The sequence below is a fragment of the Panthera onca genome, chromosome D1, assembly GCF_046562875.1.
Source record: "Panthera onca isolate mPanOnc1 chromosome D1, mPanOnc1 haplotype 2, whole genome shotgun sequence".
Classification (NCBI taxonomy): domain Eukaryota; kingdom Metazoa; phylum Chordata; class Mammalia; order Carnivora; family Felidae; genus Panthera; species Panthera onca.
Window position 1 is genome coordinate 42,952,375 of NC_138348.1, and position 19,281 is coordinate 42,971,655.

The window sequence follows — 19,281 nt, forward strand, 5'->3', positions numbered from 1 at the left end:
TTTCACATTTGTCTTTGGAGAATATGTTCTGAATTTGAGCCATCTCTGAATTGATTTATTTAATTTCAGCATTCTAAAGATGTTCTTTAGTCTTCTGGCCTTCATTGTTTCTTATGAATAATTAGTGATTATTTATATTATTGTTACTTTGTATGTTATGTGCCCTGTTTCTCTGAAATTTTCCCTTTGTCTTTGGTTTTCAGCAGTTTGACTAGTGTCTAGGTGTGGTTTTCTTTGTATTTATTCTAACTGCACTTACCTGAATATCTTGAACCTGTAAGTTGATGATTCTCACCAAATTCAGATAATTTTCAACCAGTGTTTCTTCAGATATTTTTCAGTCATGATTCTCTCTCTCTTCTACCTGGAACTTCAGTTACACATATTCTAGGACTCTTAGTGTTGTTCTACATATTGCTGAGTCTCTGTTTATGTTTTTAGCTTTTTTATTCCTTTTGATTTTGATGTTTTTTCTTTTTTTTTTTTTTTAATGTTTGTTTATTTTTGAGAGAGATAGAGACAGAATGTGAGCAGGGGATAGGCAGAGAGGGAGGGAGACACAGAATCCAAAGCAGGCTCCAGACTCTGAGCTGTCAGCTCAGAGCCCAACGTGGGGCTCAAACTCACAAACTGCGAGATCATGACCTGAGCTGAAATCGGAAGCTTAACCGACTGAGCCACCCAGGCACCCCTCTTTTGTTGTATTTTCAACTTCACTGACCCTTTATCTGCACTCCAAACTTCTGTGAAATCCAGTGAATTTTCATCTCAAATATATTTTGCAGTTCTAGAATTTCCATTTCTCTTTCAAGTTTCATTTCCCTGCTGAAGCATCCCCTGACCCTGTCTATGTATTCATTATGACAATCTTTTCTTTTAAGTTCTCAAACATATTTATAATGGTTACTTTAAAGCTCTTGTTTGTTAATTACACTATGTGAGTCATCTCAGTTTCTCCTTCTGTTGAGGTTTTATTTGTTTGTTCTGTTTTGTTTGGTTGTTATTGTCTCTGGGTCATATTTTAGTGGGTTTTTTTTTGTACAACTAGTAATCTTTTACTGTATATTGCATATTGCAGATTATAAATTATAGGTTTATTATAAGTTCATTAGTAATCATTGAGATTTATTGAGAATTATTCAGAGGTAATTTCTCATTTGATTTCCATTTTGATGTCTTCTTGAATATATTTGTTCATGTCACTACCCCACTTAAAAACTTTGAAGACTTCTTCACTTGGCATTCAAGGTACCTAGAAATCTGTCTTCTACTTCTCTAATTTCATCTTTTGGTGCTCCCCTATATTCTTCTATAAGCCCAAGCCAGAGTCAGCTTCTTTTTATTCCCTAAAACTCTACCACCATTTTGTTGTATCTCTGTGTCTTTATTCACACAGATTCTCCAGCCTAGAATACTTTCGCACCCATACCTGCTGGTAAATTTTTCCTCTTCCTTTAAGATGCTGCTCAAGCACCACTGCATCTCTGAAGCCTCCCTGATATTCATCTCTGTTCCTTCCAACAACATTAGTAGCCCCTCTCCTCTGCTTTCATAGTACTTTTAAATTACCTTTGTTGGCACTTATGCTGTTTTGTAATTTTCTATTTATGTGTCTGTTTCCCTCACTGGACCAAATCCCTTTAAAAAAAGGCACATGTGTTATCATTCTTTGTATACCCAATCACAATGTTGGGTCTATCTGAAATTTGTCAGAAGTGTTTGCTGAATTAATGCATAAATAAATGATTACTAGGCACATTATAGAATTAGCCAAAGTTCTTCTTTAGGGAAGAACACACATACCAAACACTTACCACTTACTCATTCACTCACATAACCCTTGGAATTTACCCAGGAAGGGGGCCTCTCTAGGATTAGTTCAGGACCATTGCCATAGGCTATGATGGTTACACTGGCCTTCTTTCCAGCCCACCTGGAAAAACTCAACTTTCTGTCTTCATTTTAAATCATTTAAATCACAGATTCCTAAGGAGGTCTTTGGCTTGGCAATTTCTGTTTTCCACCCATAGACTATCTTTCTTTGTCTAACTGAAAGTTTGCCTTTACTGAACTATGATATGGGAGACAAAGGATGAATTAATCAAACCAAGCCCCCTGGAGAAGTTGAAGAGAGCAGGAATTCCTGGTGTACAGGGAACAGTTCTTTCCCGTGGTGCCTAGTGTGGTGTTATTGACCTCCTGGCCTTTCAGTACCTGTCATTTATGATTTCTATTGCTTTTAATTAAAGACACTTAGGTCAGCCTGAAAGTAGTAGTCTCTAGGTACATAGCTTTTGGTCTAGGCTTTCTCTAACTGCTTTCCATGAGGAGATGTATCATGAACATTGAACTCACAAATGATTCCTCTGCTCTTAAAAGTAAAAGGCACTCCATCATAGAATTGTGAGACATTCCCTAGGACCATTCTGGATTCTGACGGAGAGCACGGACTATTTATTTATTTATTTATTTATGTTTATTTATTTTTATGAGAGAGAGAGACAGAGTGCAAATGGGGGAGGGACAGAGAGAGGGAGACAGAATCTGAAGCAGGCTGCAGGCTCCGAGCTGTCAGCACAGAGCCAGACATGGGGCTCGAACTCATAAACTGTGAGATCATGACCTGATCTGAAGTCGGACACCAAACAGACTGAGCCACCCAGGCACCGCTTATTTATTTATTTTTGAAGTTTGTTTGTTTGTTTACTAAGAGAGAGAGAGAGAGAGAGAGGGAGGGAGGGCAGTGGGGGAGGGGCAGAGATAAAGGGAGAAAGAGAATCCTAAACAGGCTCCACACAGCACAGAGCCTGACACAGGGCTCAATCTCACAAACTGTGAGATTGTGACCTGAGCCCAAATCAAGAGCTGATGCTTAACCAACTGAACCACCCAGGTGCCCTAGTATTGGCTATTTTAGAATGAAGTGCTTTTTTTTTTTTTTTTTTTTTTTTTTTTTTAGCTTGGTGTTATTTTCAAAAATGAATGAAGCAGTATGAAGTTACACTTGATATGTAGATTTTAATTATAACAGAAAGTGGATTTTAGGCTTCAAATGTTCAGACTAATAATAGCACACCTTTTGAAAACAATTCTATAGTATCCTATAGAATCTTCCTCATGTGTTTAAAAAGGTTTATATAATATACAATCTTCATTTTAAAATTTTGGACTTTATACACACATATCCAGTCATATGTATTTCTACTGCTGCCACAATAATTCCCTAATCATTTTGTCTTATGAAGCAAAGTTTAGGTAAGTTAAGGAGCACTTTCTAAATATTCTTTTGGTTTTGTGCCCTCTTAATACTTTCTTAAAATTCTGACTCTGATCACATATCAGTCCAGTATAAAAGTGGTTTCAAACCTTGGTCTCCCTGGATAAGTCTCTACTCAAATCTTGGTTCATTGATATAACATTCCTAATTTAGCTCATTCATTTCTATGTCCTCATTCATTTTTACTTGACTTTCCTTGGAAGAGAGGAGAGGAGGCAAGATAAAAGAGGTGCATTTTCTATTTTCTATTTCTTCATTCACATTTTTATACTTTGTACTGTGCTTGAATTTCTCAATTTATGGTGAGTCCCAGATATCTGCTCTGTAAATGAATTCAATGTCATGTAGACAACATGCACTATGGGAGAAAGGGGCAAGGTTGATGTAGGGTAGTTGGTGGGGTGAGACCTGAGCTCTGTTCCTTGAAAGAAGAATAGGAAGTGTTTGTTAAGACTGAGGTACAGAATGAGAGGGAGAGAGATTGGGCATATGTATGGCATGTCTGAGAGAATCAACTGGTATGGAGTAGAGGATCTACTAAGAGCCGAGTCTGAAAAGCCACCATGATTTCCATCAGTCCATAGGAGAGTAAAACTTCCCATTCACAATGAAATACATCTTTTAAATGAACAAATAAATGGAAGCTGACTATTTGGTTTTGCTAGAGGTAGAGAGAAAGCTATGACGGTGAAAGCAAATCTCAAATGTTAATCACCTGTGGCATAGTAGTTACCTTAGAATACTATTGAAATGTTTTTGCCTCTGACATTCTCCACAAGCCTGTCTCCTTTTATGTGCATGCATGCAAGTATATAAATTGCTGAATCCATGTCAGTTGTAAAGTAATGGCACTGAGGGCATCATAAATTACCATGGTGATCCTCAGGAGAAGACACTGTCGTATCTGAATGAGTGTTTCACTTCCAGAGTAATGTATGCCTTCATCTGGCCCAGCAGTCAGCATATTGCCCTGTGTTGATGGATATTGTCAGCTGGAAGCTACACTACATTTCACTGCACAATAAACATGGCTGTCAAACCCATATAAAGTGAAATCAATTTATCCTGTATGGTCAGTGCATTTTAAATGAAATTAATGTACTGTGGGTATGGTGGCAAAAAGGTAGCAGATTAGTTATGCATCTTGGGATCCGAGACGTTTCATGTAAGGGATCATTCTGTCTAGTAGGCCTAAAAGAAGGGCTGTTTATAAAATATATTATTTTTGCATGGTCTTCGCAAAGTGGCCCCTCTGCCCTCTTTCATGTTTAGAAAAGAATTGATAATATTAGCCAGTCGGGGCCCCTTTATCCTGTCTTTTGTTTGCTATAAATGATGATCATATTTGTCAAATAATAGTGCACTTTAATGTTCTAATTTATTACTAGCTCTGACACAAACAAATTTCTACTTAATCAAGGTATCTAGAAATAGAGTAGAAGGGCCAGAGATTGATTGGGTCATGTTGTTCCTGTATAATCACTCCACTGAGCTGAAAGGCTTTACTTTTTCCAGAAAGTGGAAATGTTGGTTTTAATGTGTATTTTGCTTCTAAACTTTTGGGAGTTGGCTTTCCTGTTTATACAGCAGAAAACCTGGCTGAGGCCATCAGTTGAACCACTTTACGTTTAACTATAGAAGTTTTCAATCTATAGGGGGATATGTCGTAGATGCCACACTGCAAAGCGTATATCAGTATGTGACACTAGCAGCGTTCTTGAAAACAAGCAAGAGCTGTGTCCATTCATTTATTCACTCATTTACTCATTCACCAATTTAACATATTTTACTAATTCAGTCTCTATATGCCAAGTGCTTCACCAGAGCCTAGGGAGACAGCAGTTGAAGGAGAGCCAGTTCCTGCCTTATTGTCAAGGAACTTTCAATCTAGCATGTTACTAGCTAGAGTCATCCCTTCAGAAACTATAAAATATCAGCGGTTTAGATAGAGTTTCATAGGGGAATGTTAAAGGACTACGCTTAAACAGCAGACAACTGTATCAGGACCCTTGAAATAAATGCCTTTGAGTCTACTAGTTTGCATATAAGTTGAAAACCAATCTTTTACTTAATAAATATTTATTGAATATCTACAATGTGGGAAATCCCGGGGATACAAGAATGAGTAAAACAGAAACACCAACTTTAGGGGTTTCATATTCCTTTGGATGGAGTGGAAAGATTAGAGAGAGATAGTCACATAAACAAGTAATTTCATGTAGCATAAAAGAAAAAGGAACGAATGCAGCCTGGGGAACGTCATTGTGAATGCTGCTCCAATGGCTTGAATTACCCTTCCCGTCTGCCTCCCCCTATTCACGCGATAATTTTTATTCATCCTCCACAAGAGAGCTTACCCTTCACCTTTCCTAAGAGGCATTTGCTGACTGTCTTGTCTGATGCCCTTCTGGTACCCTGTATACTGCAGTATTACAGCATTTATCACACACTATTATAACTGCCTGGGGCCCGTATCCCCTCTGATCTGTGTGCTCCTTAAACGCAGGGATTGTTTTTATTTACCTTTACATCCCTAACCGCTGCCATAATGCCTAACTCATAGTAATTGCTCAATTAATATTTTCTATTGAATTTACTAATTCATGAAGCACACCACACGTGACTAGGTCTTGAAGGATGAGTGGGACTTAGTGGGACCTAGTGAAGGAGTAGAAAGGGCTTCCAGGCAGCGAGAGGAGTGCTGGAGAGGGCACAATATTGTGAAAGAGAATTCTATTTGAGGTAAAGAGATAGTTTGAAGTGGCTGCGGTTTTTGGCAAATGAGGCTAAGATGATAGGTGAGAGCCTGCTTTTGAAGGGAAGACTCGCATCAGGAAAGGTTACCATAAAATAATGCCAGTCATTGCACAATCACCACCTGCAAGTGCCTGTAGTAAAAATGTACTAGGTGCATAAAACATACAAAATTAATTCTGCCCAGTGTGTCTTTGAGGCCTCCATCAGAAGGGCCTATAGAATTGTCATTTGAAACTGTCTTCTTCCAAGAGGTCACTTAAAACGAAGAGAAGGGCGTAGGGAAAACAGCTGAACCAGGCGGCAAGCTGTGTTACGTTACTCAGATAATAATGTTTGCACCCATCTTGTTCTTCCTGCCCTGACATTACAGGAAGTAAAGCAATGAATGGCTCTGCAGCTAAACTACAGCAGTATTATTGTTGGCCAACAGGAGGCGCCACTGTGGCTGAAGCACGAGTCTACAGGGATGCCCGCAGCCGGGCCAGCAGCGAGCCACACATCAAGCGACCAATGAATGCTTTCATGGTTTGGGCGAAGGATGAGAGGAGGAAAATCCTTCAGGCCTTCCCCGACATGCATAACTCCAACATTAGCAAAATCTTAGGTGAGTGCAGTCGCTGATGCTGACCTCCTACCCATCGAGTGCCCCCCCCCGAGTGGAAAACAGGGGCATAACTTGTCACCTAAGGGAGACCGTGGTTTGCAGAGGTTAGATGTAGCTCAGCAAGCTGCCACAAGAGACTTCGTCACCATCTCTGTGTCCCCCACCCTTCAGTGTGGCATTTAGGTTTAGGGGTTGTGTATCCACGAGGTGCCAGGGAAGGACTGACTAAAAAACTTATTTTAGAGACAAAACTATTTATAGTGTGTTAATACTGTGAATTTGGCAACTGTGAAAGGTACTGCTAAACCGGATTGGTGGAGACAAGCCTTATCTCCTTTTCTTATTCAGTCTTCTTAAATCCCTAAGTTGCTCCGAAACCTTGGAAACATTCACAGATCCTACAGTTTTCTGCTTTAGTGTTCTTGGGTTCATATATCCTTCTGAAAGGACTCGTCAGGAACTAGGGTGAGCCCCAAAATAGTGTGAAATTCATGGAGTGTTGAACAGTGCCTCTAATGATAACTTTAAAACTTGTAAAATGAAACTACATTTACTTTAATAAGATATGACGAGTTCAAATTTCATAGCAGTGAGTTGAACACATAGACCACAGGGCAGAGGCCCGTTTTGTGGTAAATTGCCAGAGTGATTCTCCCGTTTCTCAGGATTAAACTCAAACCTCGTTCTATTAGTGTAAAGCTTGCTAGTGCAGATTATACAGTTTGGAATTATTATGTTCAACATATTGAACATATTTTATTCAACATGTAGCATTACAGTCAACATGTTTCCTCTTTAAAAAGAAAAAACACAGAAGGCACTGTTCTATTTAAGCTGTCATGATGTGACAAAATCTCAAAGGGAGCCGTTTAAGAAGCTGAAAAACATTACAGACTTAAACTGTGGTTTTCATTTTTTAAATGTTTTGTTCAAAAGCAATAAATATTTAACCTTAGTAAATATCAGTGATCTGGACATACACAAATACACGTTTTGTCACTGTATAAATAATTTAACTTGATTCTGAGACATTGTGAGGCAGTAACCTCTAAGAAAATTTAAAACACACATAAGATCAAATAGTGGTGAAATGTTAAAAAGTAAGTTTTTCCCTTTTATTCCTTGAGATATTTGAATTTCAAGATGGATGCCAAATGTCACTACAATTAGGTAGGGTTTTATTTTTAGAGTTTCTGAGATATACACAGGGATAGTATTATTCTTTTGAATTTAAGTACCTTTGAAACCAAAAGGTTCCTGATGGACATGTTAATTTTGTTTTTCTAATTAATAGACGTTTAAAAGAAAATCAGTTTCTCTGTCCTTGAATTTGATACCTAATTTTGAAATTTTCTTTTCTTCTTCTTCTTCTTCTTCTTCTTCTTCTTCTTCTTCTTCTTCTTTTTCTTCTTCTTCTTCTTTTGCCATTTTAGTAGCAGCATGAGTAAGCTCTCAGATGGGCATAGAAACTCTCTGTTTCCATCTTGGCAGCTGTAGGGAATCTATATTCTTGGTGTGCACCCTGTGAAAAAAAATTATTAAGAATATAGTAAGTGTATTCATTAAAATATAAACTTTGAAGCACAAGCATTTCAAGAGTGCCAAGAATCCTCTGTTAACTGGGGCTTTAAGCTACTGGGAGTCAGCAGAACACGGAGAAGTCTGTCTGTGTAGACTTTCTACACAACTTTTGCACAACAATCAGGAAAGAACAGGGATGGATGTGCTATTAAAGCAGACCAGGATACTGCTGGCTACAGAGAAGATTTGTACGACTTTCCATTTGTTTATGTATGAAAAATCTCCACTGAAGATTAGCTAACATCCAGTCAGCACAGCTGTTACCGCTTTATTCACCAGCGACACACAAAAATGCAATTTGATACATGTAAAAAAACACATCCCTTCTTCGTCAAGTGTTTAGGTAATTCTTTATAAACAATATTAGAGAAGTGAATACTTTTCCTTCTTCCTCTATAAACCACATTAAAAATTTTTGTGCTGTCATTGGTACAGCTCTGAATGAACATTTGTAGTACTTGAAAATGGTATATATCATTCCAACTGTACCTTCCGGTTCGAAAGCTAGAACTTAAGTAGAGTTTAGGCTTTTTAATTACCCTAGGCCAGGGGAGACAGTGCGCACAGTGGGTTTTTATATATGGAAGGATACCAACATCCGCCGACACCTTCTCAGTAAGTAGCTTCCCTAAAGATGCCTGGACAAGTTGACAGACGTTTGAATCTCTGAAAGCGGGAGAGCTTTTTCTGAGAATCCTGTCAGCCTTGAGAGTATGCTTTGGAAGTTTCAGTTTTTCACCCTTTGAGAGAGATAGACGACCAATAGATGGGGGAAGGACATTGGGGTAGGAGGCGATCTTTAAGCAGCAGAGACATGTTTTAAAATAATACACTTTTTGTAGCACCAGCTTTAAGTCATTGAAAGAAATAATGTAATAAATGTTGCCATATACAAAATTATTCTTTGCTCTATGGTCTATACAAGACTGCTGGGGAGGCTCAGTGGGATGCGGTGGTAGGAGCTACCCAGAGCCACAGGTGAGTAAAGCGGTGGGAAGGTATACCCAGTAGTTTCCATGAATATGTTGCCTTGACCACTTGGGTACTTAACGGCTGTTTTTGTTTAGGGTCTCGCTGGAAATCCATGTCCAACCAAGAGAAGCAACCTTACTATGAAGAGCAGGCCCGGCTAAGCAAGATCCACTTAGAGAAGTACCCGAACTATAAATACAAACCTCGACCGAAACGCACCTGCATTGTTGATGGCAAAAAGCTCCGGATCGGGGAATATAAGCAACTGATGAGGTCTCGGAGACAGGAGATGAGGCAGTTCTTTACCGTGGGGTGAGTGTTCCTGAATGTGGCCACCTGGGCTTTCCCCTCCCACTAGGAAACCACAGGATGGCTACTGGCAGTGTATTTGGGAAGGAGATTGGGGAAGGAAGGAGATCAAGACCTATCCAGGGACTAGGCTGTGGTGATCTCTGCAGTGTCTCTCTCTCTGTCTCTGTCTCTCTCTGTCTCTCTCTCTCTCTCTCTCTCTCTCTCACACACACACACACACACACACACGCACGTGCGCACGGTCTTGCAGCCTGGCTCCTGCTCAACACCTCAAAACAAACCTGGTCGCCCCTCTCCTTGTCTCGCAAACTAATCTTAGATGTTCAGTGCCCACACACAATGTTTCTGGTAGTTTATTTAAGCAGACATATGGGGAGAAAAAATAAAAACTAACCTTAAGAAATCCCCAGAAGCTTTCCAGCTTCTCTGGGTGGTGCTTCTGACTCTAATCACAATAGTCTGCTTTTGTTGTGGGATCTACCACAAGATAATTGGCCTTGACATTGGTTAGAGGACCTCATTTTTGGCGTAAGATCCAGAACTCCTGTTGCAGTAAATTATTCTGTGGTGGAAGCAATAACAATGCGGATTTTCTTGCTTAAATCAGAAACTAGACATGTTTTTGATATCTTCAAGTCTGATTTCATGTCATTTTGTTTAAAAATTAGGTAATAGATTTCTGGTATAAATTTCGAGTTGGCTGACTGGCTGTCTGCATTTAAAAGAGGCCCTTTGTAACCGCAGCCATGGGGATAAGCGGGGATGCAGACGCCTGTAGGTTCCAGCACACCCAGACCTAGAGGCACAGGGGTGATAAACCAGAGGACCTTGCTGGAGGCACTGGCCTGAGGCGGCTGCAATCAGCTTGGGAAGATACTTGGCACGGGGCTTGAGAGAGAGAAATGGAGTTAGAGGCAGCTGGGCTCACTGTTAGCTGGGAGGAGCCATGAGGAGCTATGCCGCACGCCAGGGCACATGGGACAGCCTCACCTGGAGCTGAGAGATGTGCCTCAGAGGAAAAGTAAAGACCTGCTTAGTTTTAAAGACACTGAAAACAACAACCTCATGGAACAAAAAGTTGGTTTCAGAAGCATGTATTTAAAGCATAAAATTAATTTGGAATAGTAAATTAAAAAAAAAAAAAAAAAAAACAAAAAAAACCACGCCAATGAAAGTGGTCTGGGCCATGAATCTGTGCCATACATGAGAGTGCTCTAGAGAGGAGCACTGGAGTTTGACCACCAAGGTTCAAACACTGGGCCACCTGCCCGGGCAAGTTATTGAACTTCTCTGAGCCTCTGTTTCCTTGTGTGTGAAACGAAATGAATAGTGGTACTGATGTCGTACAATTGTTGAGAGGATTCAATGAGGCAGTGTTTTTGGAAGTACTTTTATGGTGCTTGGTACAATATCAGTAAAGGTGATATTTTACCACTATCATCACTATTAAATACAGATTTACTATCACAATAAAACTATATTTTATTTCATACCATATAGTCAATGAACTTCTTTACTCTGTGGCAGAACTTTTGCAAGGTAAGGGAGGCTTAAGCCACTTTGTTATTTGAGAATCTCAATCTCTTAACAGATGATGACATATGCCAAAGTAGGTTTATCGAATTCTTCTGTATGGTAAATGTTTGTGTTTTTAAAAATAATACTTTTGACATCAGTAATACAATGCAATATAAGTAGGCTATTTACTGGCTATTTAGACGATTTATAAAAAATACCAATCCATAGTGCACTTTGGGAAGTAGGGTCACATGAAACAAAATACAAATTTATTTTAACTGTGTGATAAATGTCTCCTTTTAATCCTGTCTCTGAGACCATATGCAATCTCTTTTGAGCAGAGAATCAAAAGTTTAAGTTTGAGAACCTTTGTGATCCCCTCTGTTTGTTCCAGTCATGTCCCTATGTATCAAGCGATACGTAATGGGTGTCTCTTGCCATAGTCTGGAAGGCTGTCAAAGGTACCATTTTAGGTCCCTGATAATTATTTGAAAATATGAGCTGTAGCAACTCTATTTAATTTATTTCCCCTTATCAAAGGGTACATTGAAGTGGCTCTGGATCAAAATAATTCAACACACAGCAATGCATGTAAAATAAAATTAAAAAAAACAACTAAAACAACTCGACAGCATCTACCTTTTATTGAAGATCTACTGCACACTAGACACTTTAGGTATATAAATCACATAATCCTCTAAATAAGGTAAAGAAAAGGTTCTGTGGCTGCCAAAAGGTCAGAGAGAGCAAGGGTTTAAATCTAGGTCTCTGCCTCCATCATGCCTAATGACTGAGGGATTGTCCTCAAAATACGTTTCTATTTTGTGCCCTATTCTGGCACAGTTATGAGTTTGGCTGTGCTATTTGAAAAAAGAGTGCCTACAACCTTTGGTTGTGGTGTATGATGGCATTAGAGGAGCTCTGAAATTTAGAGGCTAAGGATTCTGTTTCCAGTAGTGCAGTGGGTCCTTTATGGAAGGACCATTTAAGACTATAGAATGGAGCTACGGATGTGCAGGCAGTGACCAGAATGTCTTATTCTTTAATTTTCAGTGCTGAGTATTTTCCTCTGCCCAGCTTTGGTAATACTTGCAATGTGAAGCCAGGTATTATTTCTACTTAAGGATTCATATTCTCTTTTAAGTAGTTGTATTTGATAGATTATTAACTCCCTGGGGTTCATCTTTGGAAATTCGTCTTCATTAGATGTGAGGTTATTACAAGAGGGAAAAGAAACAAGAAATTCAAAGATTGCTATTGACTTCTTGAGAGAATGGGGGTAAGATCAATTTTTATAGCTGATTTTGAAAAGACATGCATAACTTTTGAGCCAACAAAATTACGTATATTGCTCAACATTGTCATGCATTTTATTGACAATACAACTAAAAATTTTTTAGTAGATTTTTTTTTTACTCAGCTATTATGAAATAAATTTATCAATAATATGAAGTGGAGTAAGGTTAGCTCTTGCCTTAGATTTAACCCCTTCGATTGACAGGTTAAGTATTAGAACTTTTAATCATTTTGATGAGCACTATTAATGTTGAAATGATATTAATTAGGGTACATGTAGCTACAACATTGTCTTTTCCCAAAGAATTATGGCCAGATGCATTTCCATTTATTTGAGGTTTATTCAATAATTTACCTGTGAACTAATAGAGAATTATGCAGATACTATAAAATATCAAATTTGGGGCTACTTTTTGAGTAATAATGATAACTTTTTGAATACTTACCATATACTGTATACCGTGATGAGTGATTCATAAAGATTATTGTGAATACAACAAATAATTACAAGACAAGCAGTATCATCCTCTCTGTGTGGTTGAAAAACAACAATGTTCAGAGATGTTAAATAATTTGTCCAAGGCCACACAGCCAAGTAAATTGCACAGCTGAGATGTAAACCAGGCTTATGTGAGTGCGAATGTGAAACATATGTCCTTTTCACCATTACACATACCTCTCAATTGGAGCCTACAAATTGTTCAGAGGCTGTGTAGTATAGTGGTTAAGAACGTCAATTCTGGAACCAGACTGTTCTGGTTCAAATACTAGATCTGCTGTTCCTGGCTCTAGGGACTTCTACATAGCAATCTTTATTCCTCTGAAGTCTCCACTTGCCCTTGGGAAGCTTATTTAAACTCTCTGTACCTCGATTCCCTCATAAATAGAGTGGAGATGACAATAATACCTATAATACTGGGCCTTTCTGAAGATTGAATAGCTTAATATATCTAAAGTGCTTGCTTAAAACAATGTCTGGCACATAGGAAGCCCTGACTTAGGATAAATATTATTATTATTATTATTCTAGAAAAGTAATGCTACGTGCCAAGTATATATTTCATATTATAAAGAATTATATTCTAGTGCCTTATGCTGTAAGTGATTTGAACATTTGCCATTTTGATCTTAATCCTTAAGAGGTTGAATCAAACCTGTACGATACTTATAAACATAATTGATTAGCATAGGCTAGCCATACTCTTTTCAGTATGGAACTCTGTAGAGAAAGCTGGATTAGGATCTCTGATAGGCAGCATAAAAAGATTGCTATCATTTCCATTTCTTACTCTAGTATCAACTACAGAGATGAAGAACATGTAGGCTTATCTCTTCATGAAACAGACCTCATTGTCTTCATTTGTAGATGCTGTAAAAGTCTGAAAGATCAGCAAACAAGGGGAATTTGCCAAATTAATATGTAGGTTTTTGTGGGGTTTTGTTTTGGTTTTGGCTTTTGCGATTGGTGAAGCTAAACTGTACTCCACAAATATTCTTGTGATTTGGAAGCCATGTAATAATGCTGAACTCTACCAGGGTCAGCTTTATTCTCTACTTGGGCTGGGAAGAGGGGTTCTTAGCTTATCTCTGCTCATATCAGCTGCATGTATACACTTTTACAAACATCTACAACCTTTTGTTTTGATGTGCACATTCATTATTTGTAAAGCCCAATACTTGCCAGCTATTCCTGTTTGTGAAATCTGCAGTGTTTGAATTTTGACTTTGCAATTGATCTGTAAAGGAAGGAAAAATGCTTTTTAGGAAAGTAATTTCCGATAGACAAAGCTTGAGCCCGCTGGCTGTATTTTCCATTTTGTAATTGATTGGTCCGTCAATTGGTGAGGGCTTATTTGAAACCAGTGATGTGCCCAGCACTGTACTAAATTAATACAGTACATGAGGCATTAATTCTGTACACAGTGAGCTTTCAGAGAGTGCTGTGGTTAGAGAAACCAGACACATACACAAACATATTAGCAAATAAGAGTTTGTTACACACACACACACACACACACACACATATATATGTATATATACACACACACACACACACACACACACACACACAGAGGGAATGCATTGCATAGTGCTGCACACAATGTATAGTGAAGTACTAATTTTGACTTTATGGAGCAGAGCAAGTAAAGGTCAGAAGAGAAGAGATTACTATTCCTTAGGGCCAGCCATAGGTCATTTTTGAGGAAGGGGACCTGATGTTTGGGTAGGGTCAGGCTGGTGGAAAGTAGAGGTAAAGATTCCTGTCTTAGCATAAAGATTAGCATGAACACATGGAGGGAAATGCAGAAATGTTAAACATGTAAAAAAATGAAGCTAGCCTAGGAATAATTATTCCTGGCAGTAAAGAAAAGTAAGAGAGGTAGGGTGGGGCAATATTTTGGAAACTCTTGAAAGCCAGGATACTGCAACTATAATTAGCCATGCTCACTTGATTTTGTAGTCTTTTATTATGCTGGTAACAACAATGAGAAAGCAAGCAAGACCAGCATGATAGTTAGCTTATGATTTTGCATCCATAGAATCAGTGGTAACTTAAAAGGGGCCTCAGAAGTCATGTACTTCAAGTAGCCAACCATTGTAGGAGTCCTCCCTAAGTTCTGCTTGAACTGTTATAGGGCTAGAGAGCTCACCACTTCCCAAGGAAGCTGGTTTCTTTGTGGAACATGTCCTAATGCTAGCAAGTTCTTTTCTCTTAACTGAAATGTGGTCTACCTTTCTGCTACTTTGTAGATCAGTTCTAATCCTCTTCTTTGGTCCCTTTTCTAGAGTAAGTCTCTTCCTTATTTATAAAGACAGCCATTCAAGCCTTTAAAGATGGTTATATTCACATTCCTTCTCCACTATCTTCCCTCTCATATATCTAGTCTCATTATATTTTTTCTTCTCTTAAGTAGGTTACCCAACTTTGTCATTTGTTTTCCCCCTCATTCACTAGTTCACTCACTCATTCATTCATTCATTCATTGCATGTATACATTATGGAATGTGCCTCCTGTGGTCCAGCCATTGCCGAAATTTTAGAGCTGTATCAGTGAAAATTCCTGTCCTCATGAAGCTTACGTTCTGGTGGGAGGAATCAGACAGCCAACCAATCAATCAATAAATAAATATCAAATAGTAGTAAGTACCTGAGAACAAAGCAAAGTAGAGAAAAGGTAGGGAATTTCAGGGGATGGAGTATAATTTTAAACAAAGTGGCTACAGAAAGCCTCACTGACAATCTCATACTGGAACCAAAGGCCTGCAGAGTGAGGTAGCAAGCTGCATGGGTCTCTAGGAGAAAAACAAGGCAGCAACTGCAGAGGTCTGGAGGGAAGGTTGTGATTGGCTTTTCCAAGAATTAATGATGTCAGAGTGGTAGGAGCAGCATAGGTAGGAAGGAAAAGTAACAGATGTCAGAGAGGTAGTAGGGAGTCAAACTGTGAAAGGACTTTCAGCCATTGTGAAGACTTTGAATCTGACCCTGAGTGAGGTGGAAAGGCATTGAAGGGTCATAGGCAGAAGAGTACTCTGATCTGACTTGGGTTTTAAAAACGTCATTCTTTCTGCCATCTTGAGTATTGTCTGAAGGAGGCATGGCTGGAATAAGGAGGCAGGCTTTTACAATAAACCAGATTAGAGTTGACAGTGGCCTGGACCAGATCTGTAAAGGTGGAGGGAACAAGAAGTGGAGGGATTCTGGATATATTCCTGATAGCAGACTAATAGGATTTGCTGATGGATTGGATATAGCATTTGAGAGACACGTGGTTGCCAGGGATTGGCTCAAACAGCCAAGGATGAAGCAATCATTAACTAAGATCAGAAAGGCCACGAGAGGAGCAGATCTATGGAGAATGATCAGGAGTTCAGTTTCACATCTGTAAGGTTGAGATGGTAGTTTGACATCCACATTGAATAAGAAGTTATATATATACATGACTCTGGAATTTAGGAATGTAGTGCCTACCGGGCATCCAAATTTGAGAGTCATCAGCACCTAGATAATATTCGAAGCTGTGGAAAATGGACGAGATCACCAAAGGAATGAATTTAGATAGAGAAAAGGTGCAAGGACTGATCCTGGGGTACTTCAGAGCTTAAATGTCAGGTTGATGAGGATGAGGAGGGTGCATCCAGGGACCTAGAAGGAGCAGCTAATGAGATAGGAGAAGACCAGAAGACAAGGGAAGAAAGCGGTTCCCACAAGGGGAAAAGTGGTCAAATGCTGCTCATGGCATAGGTCAAGTAAGATGAGGACCAAGAACTGACTTTTGAATTTAACAACACAAGATCATTGGTAGCGTGACCTTTACAAGCTGTGTTTCATTGACGTGTTGGGGAGTGATTGAAGTAGACTTAAGAATTTAGTAGAAGAAATGGAGAGAGTGAATATACACAATTTTTCAAAAAAGTTTTGCTTTAAAGGAGATCAGAGAAATAGAGCAGTAGCTGGAGGGGGATTCGGGTGAGTCAAGAGAGAGTTTTTGTTGTTTTCTGTTTTTAAAGTGGGAGAGATTATGGCATGTTTATGTGCCAATGGGAATGATCCAGGAAAGAGGGAAAATTGATCATGCAGATGGGAGAGACAATTACTGGAGAGAGATCCTTAGTGAGAACAGAGATTCAGTGCACACACGAAAGGGTTGGCCTCCCATTGGATTATGAGTTCATTCAAAATACAGAAAGGCAGACAGAGAGTTAGGAAAACAGAGGTAGATGGGTACATGTGATGATGGGAGCTTTTGAAAAACTTCTTCTGATTACTTCTAATGTCTCCATGAAATGGAAAGTCAGGTCATCAACTGAGAGTGAGAATGTGGGAGAAGTTGGACATTTGAGGAGAGTTGAGAAGGTATGAACTGATTATCTAGGAGAGTAGAAGAAGGAGTGGCTTAGGAAATAGTACAACATGATGGCTGAACAGCACCAGAGACCAATTTAAAATTCATGCTCAAAAATTCAGACTAGTAATCATGGAAATGTGCTTTCTGCAGCCAAGTTCAGCTGTGTGGGAGTGGTCACAAGTAGGCAGGGAGTTCAAGATTTGCCATGTAAGAGGAGAGAGTATGTACAAGATAGTGACTAACCACAGAATTGATATTGGGTAAAGAGATAAAGTCAAGGCACAAGAGGGAGAGAGAAGGGCAGTGAAAATTGGTTGAAGAGATCAAGGAATTGTAGATGCTCATAAGGTGGGAGAATTGTTGAATTGTTCTTCTAGAGAAAGAAAACTAGAAAGAGAAGATGTGGTGGTCAGACAGTGGGATGTTTAAAATAGAAATTAGGGGGGCGCCTGGGTGACTCAGTTGGTTTAGCATCTGACTTCGGCTCAGGTCATGAAATCACGGTTTGTGAGTTCGAGCCCCGCGTCAGGCTCTGTGCTGACAGCTCAGAGCCTGGAGTCTGCTTTGGATTCTGTGTCTCCTCCTCTCTCTGCCCCTCCCATGCTTGGGCTCTTTCTTTTTCTGTCTCTCAATAATAGATAAACGTTAAAAATTTTTAAATAGAAATTAGGGTGGGGTTACAGCTGGAAATGACAAGGTCTGCTGATATAGGGAGGAGGCCAGATCATCACAGCAGAGAGGAGGTCACAAAATTGAGAGAGCAGGGTGTTGAAATTACCACTTGTGTAGATAGTGAGACATCAAGAATTACGGCAGGAGTAATGTTGGAGAGCCAGTGGCAGTAAGCCAGGAGCTAACATCGTTAAGGAATGAGGGGGGCTGACCAGGCAAGAAGTAAGTACATAGGGGGTCAGTGGGTGACTTAGTCTGGTATCTCTCTACCACCAGTAGTAGGCTTTTGAATATCATGTGCCTCACCACAGAAAATAAGTAATATGGATGTTTTGTTTGTCTCTTTGTCTGTTTTTAATGTTCCATTACCGACTTAATGTCCAAATACTGTACTGTTAAATATGTGGAGCCCAGTTTAGAAGAGTTTGATTCTGATTCATATTGCTAAATAGTTTTCTGATCGTGTGTGAGCTTGCCATTCTCACCCTTGTCTCGATATCCAGTGGAGAATTTGCAACATGAAGAAAGGGTTCAGCTCCTGGCTGTGGTATGTATATGGCCTTGGACAAACCGTTTAAACTCTCCAACTTTTCCAACCGTTTAAACCAACCAACTTGGTTGGTTACTTCATCAATAAAAGAGGAGAAGTAATATTTGCCTCTTAGGCTTATTGTGAAGGTCGAAGATAATGTGAAAATATCTAGTCATTGTCCCTAGCACTTAATAGGAGCTCAGTTCAAATGTATTTAGTAAATAACTACATCTAGATATTTTGATTGTAAAATACTGCAAAACTGGCCATCTATTCTTTCTGAAAAGAAAATGTCCTTTATGAAAAGAAACTACCACTTGGTAGTTGGTGCATGGTATGTAGAGTTTATGTTATAGATTAGCTCACCAAATCGGGAAATCTGTAAAATGGGTTAATATTGCAATAAAAGTTTTTACTCTACACTCATTAAGTGATTAAGGCAAAAATATTTTCATTGCAATTATCCAAGTTCAGTAAAAAATTTAATAAGGCATTCCCTGCCTTGGGCAGGCTAGCATGAAATTTAATTTGTGCTAATTTGCCCAAAAGTTAGGAAGCAGACGTATTCTGTTTTTAGAATTTGATCCTATGAGAGTGAAACCAGTATTTTCTGAGGTGTCTCTATGCATAGATATGTATTCCTCTATCATCTCCTTCAGGCGATCAAAGAATCACCATGAGCCTCATAAAAATGGATCAACATCAGGTGCTTAGTATCAACTGGGTACAGGCAGGCTCTGTAGAAATCGGGAATTTTTATGAGACATACTGAGCATAGTGTGTTTGTGTATTGAATATCTATAAAGGAAAGAGTGATAGAATTCAAGTCAGGTGACCTAGATTCAAAGGCTGCCCGCTGCTGGTTATTGCTTGCTTTTAAGCAAGGCCTTATTTTCTTCCTCTGTAAAGTGGG

The 19,281-nt window shown here is 39.1% G+C and overlaps 1 protein-coding gene across 17 annotated transcripts in view; it reads left to right on the forward strand.

Moving 5' to 3' along the window:
- Positions 1–19,281, forward strand: part of SOX6 (SRY-box transcription factor 6) — a 693,831-nt gene that overhangs the window by 666,174 nt on the left and 8,376 nt on the right. For 15 of the 17 annotated variants that reach the window (XM_078433264.2, XM_078433262.2, XM_060606110.3 and 12 more), the window contains 2 exons: positions 6,405–6,638; positions 9,287–9,503. In XM_078433264.2, coding sequence (XP_078289390.1) covers positions 6,405–6,638; positions 9,287–9,503 — 451 coding nt within the window. The remainder of the gene's footprint in view (positions 1–6,404; positions 6,639–9,286; positions 9,504–19,281) is intronic. The other 2 variants (XM_078433267.1, XM_060606129.2) reach the window with 1 other exon arrangement.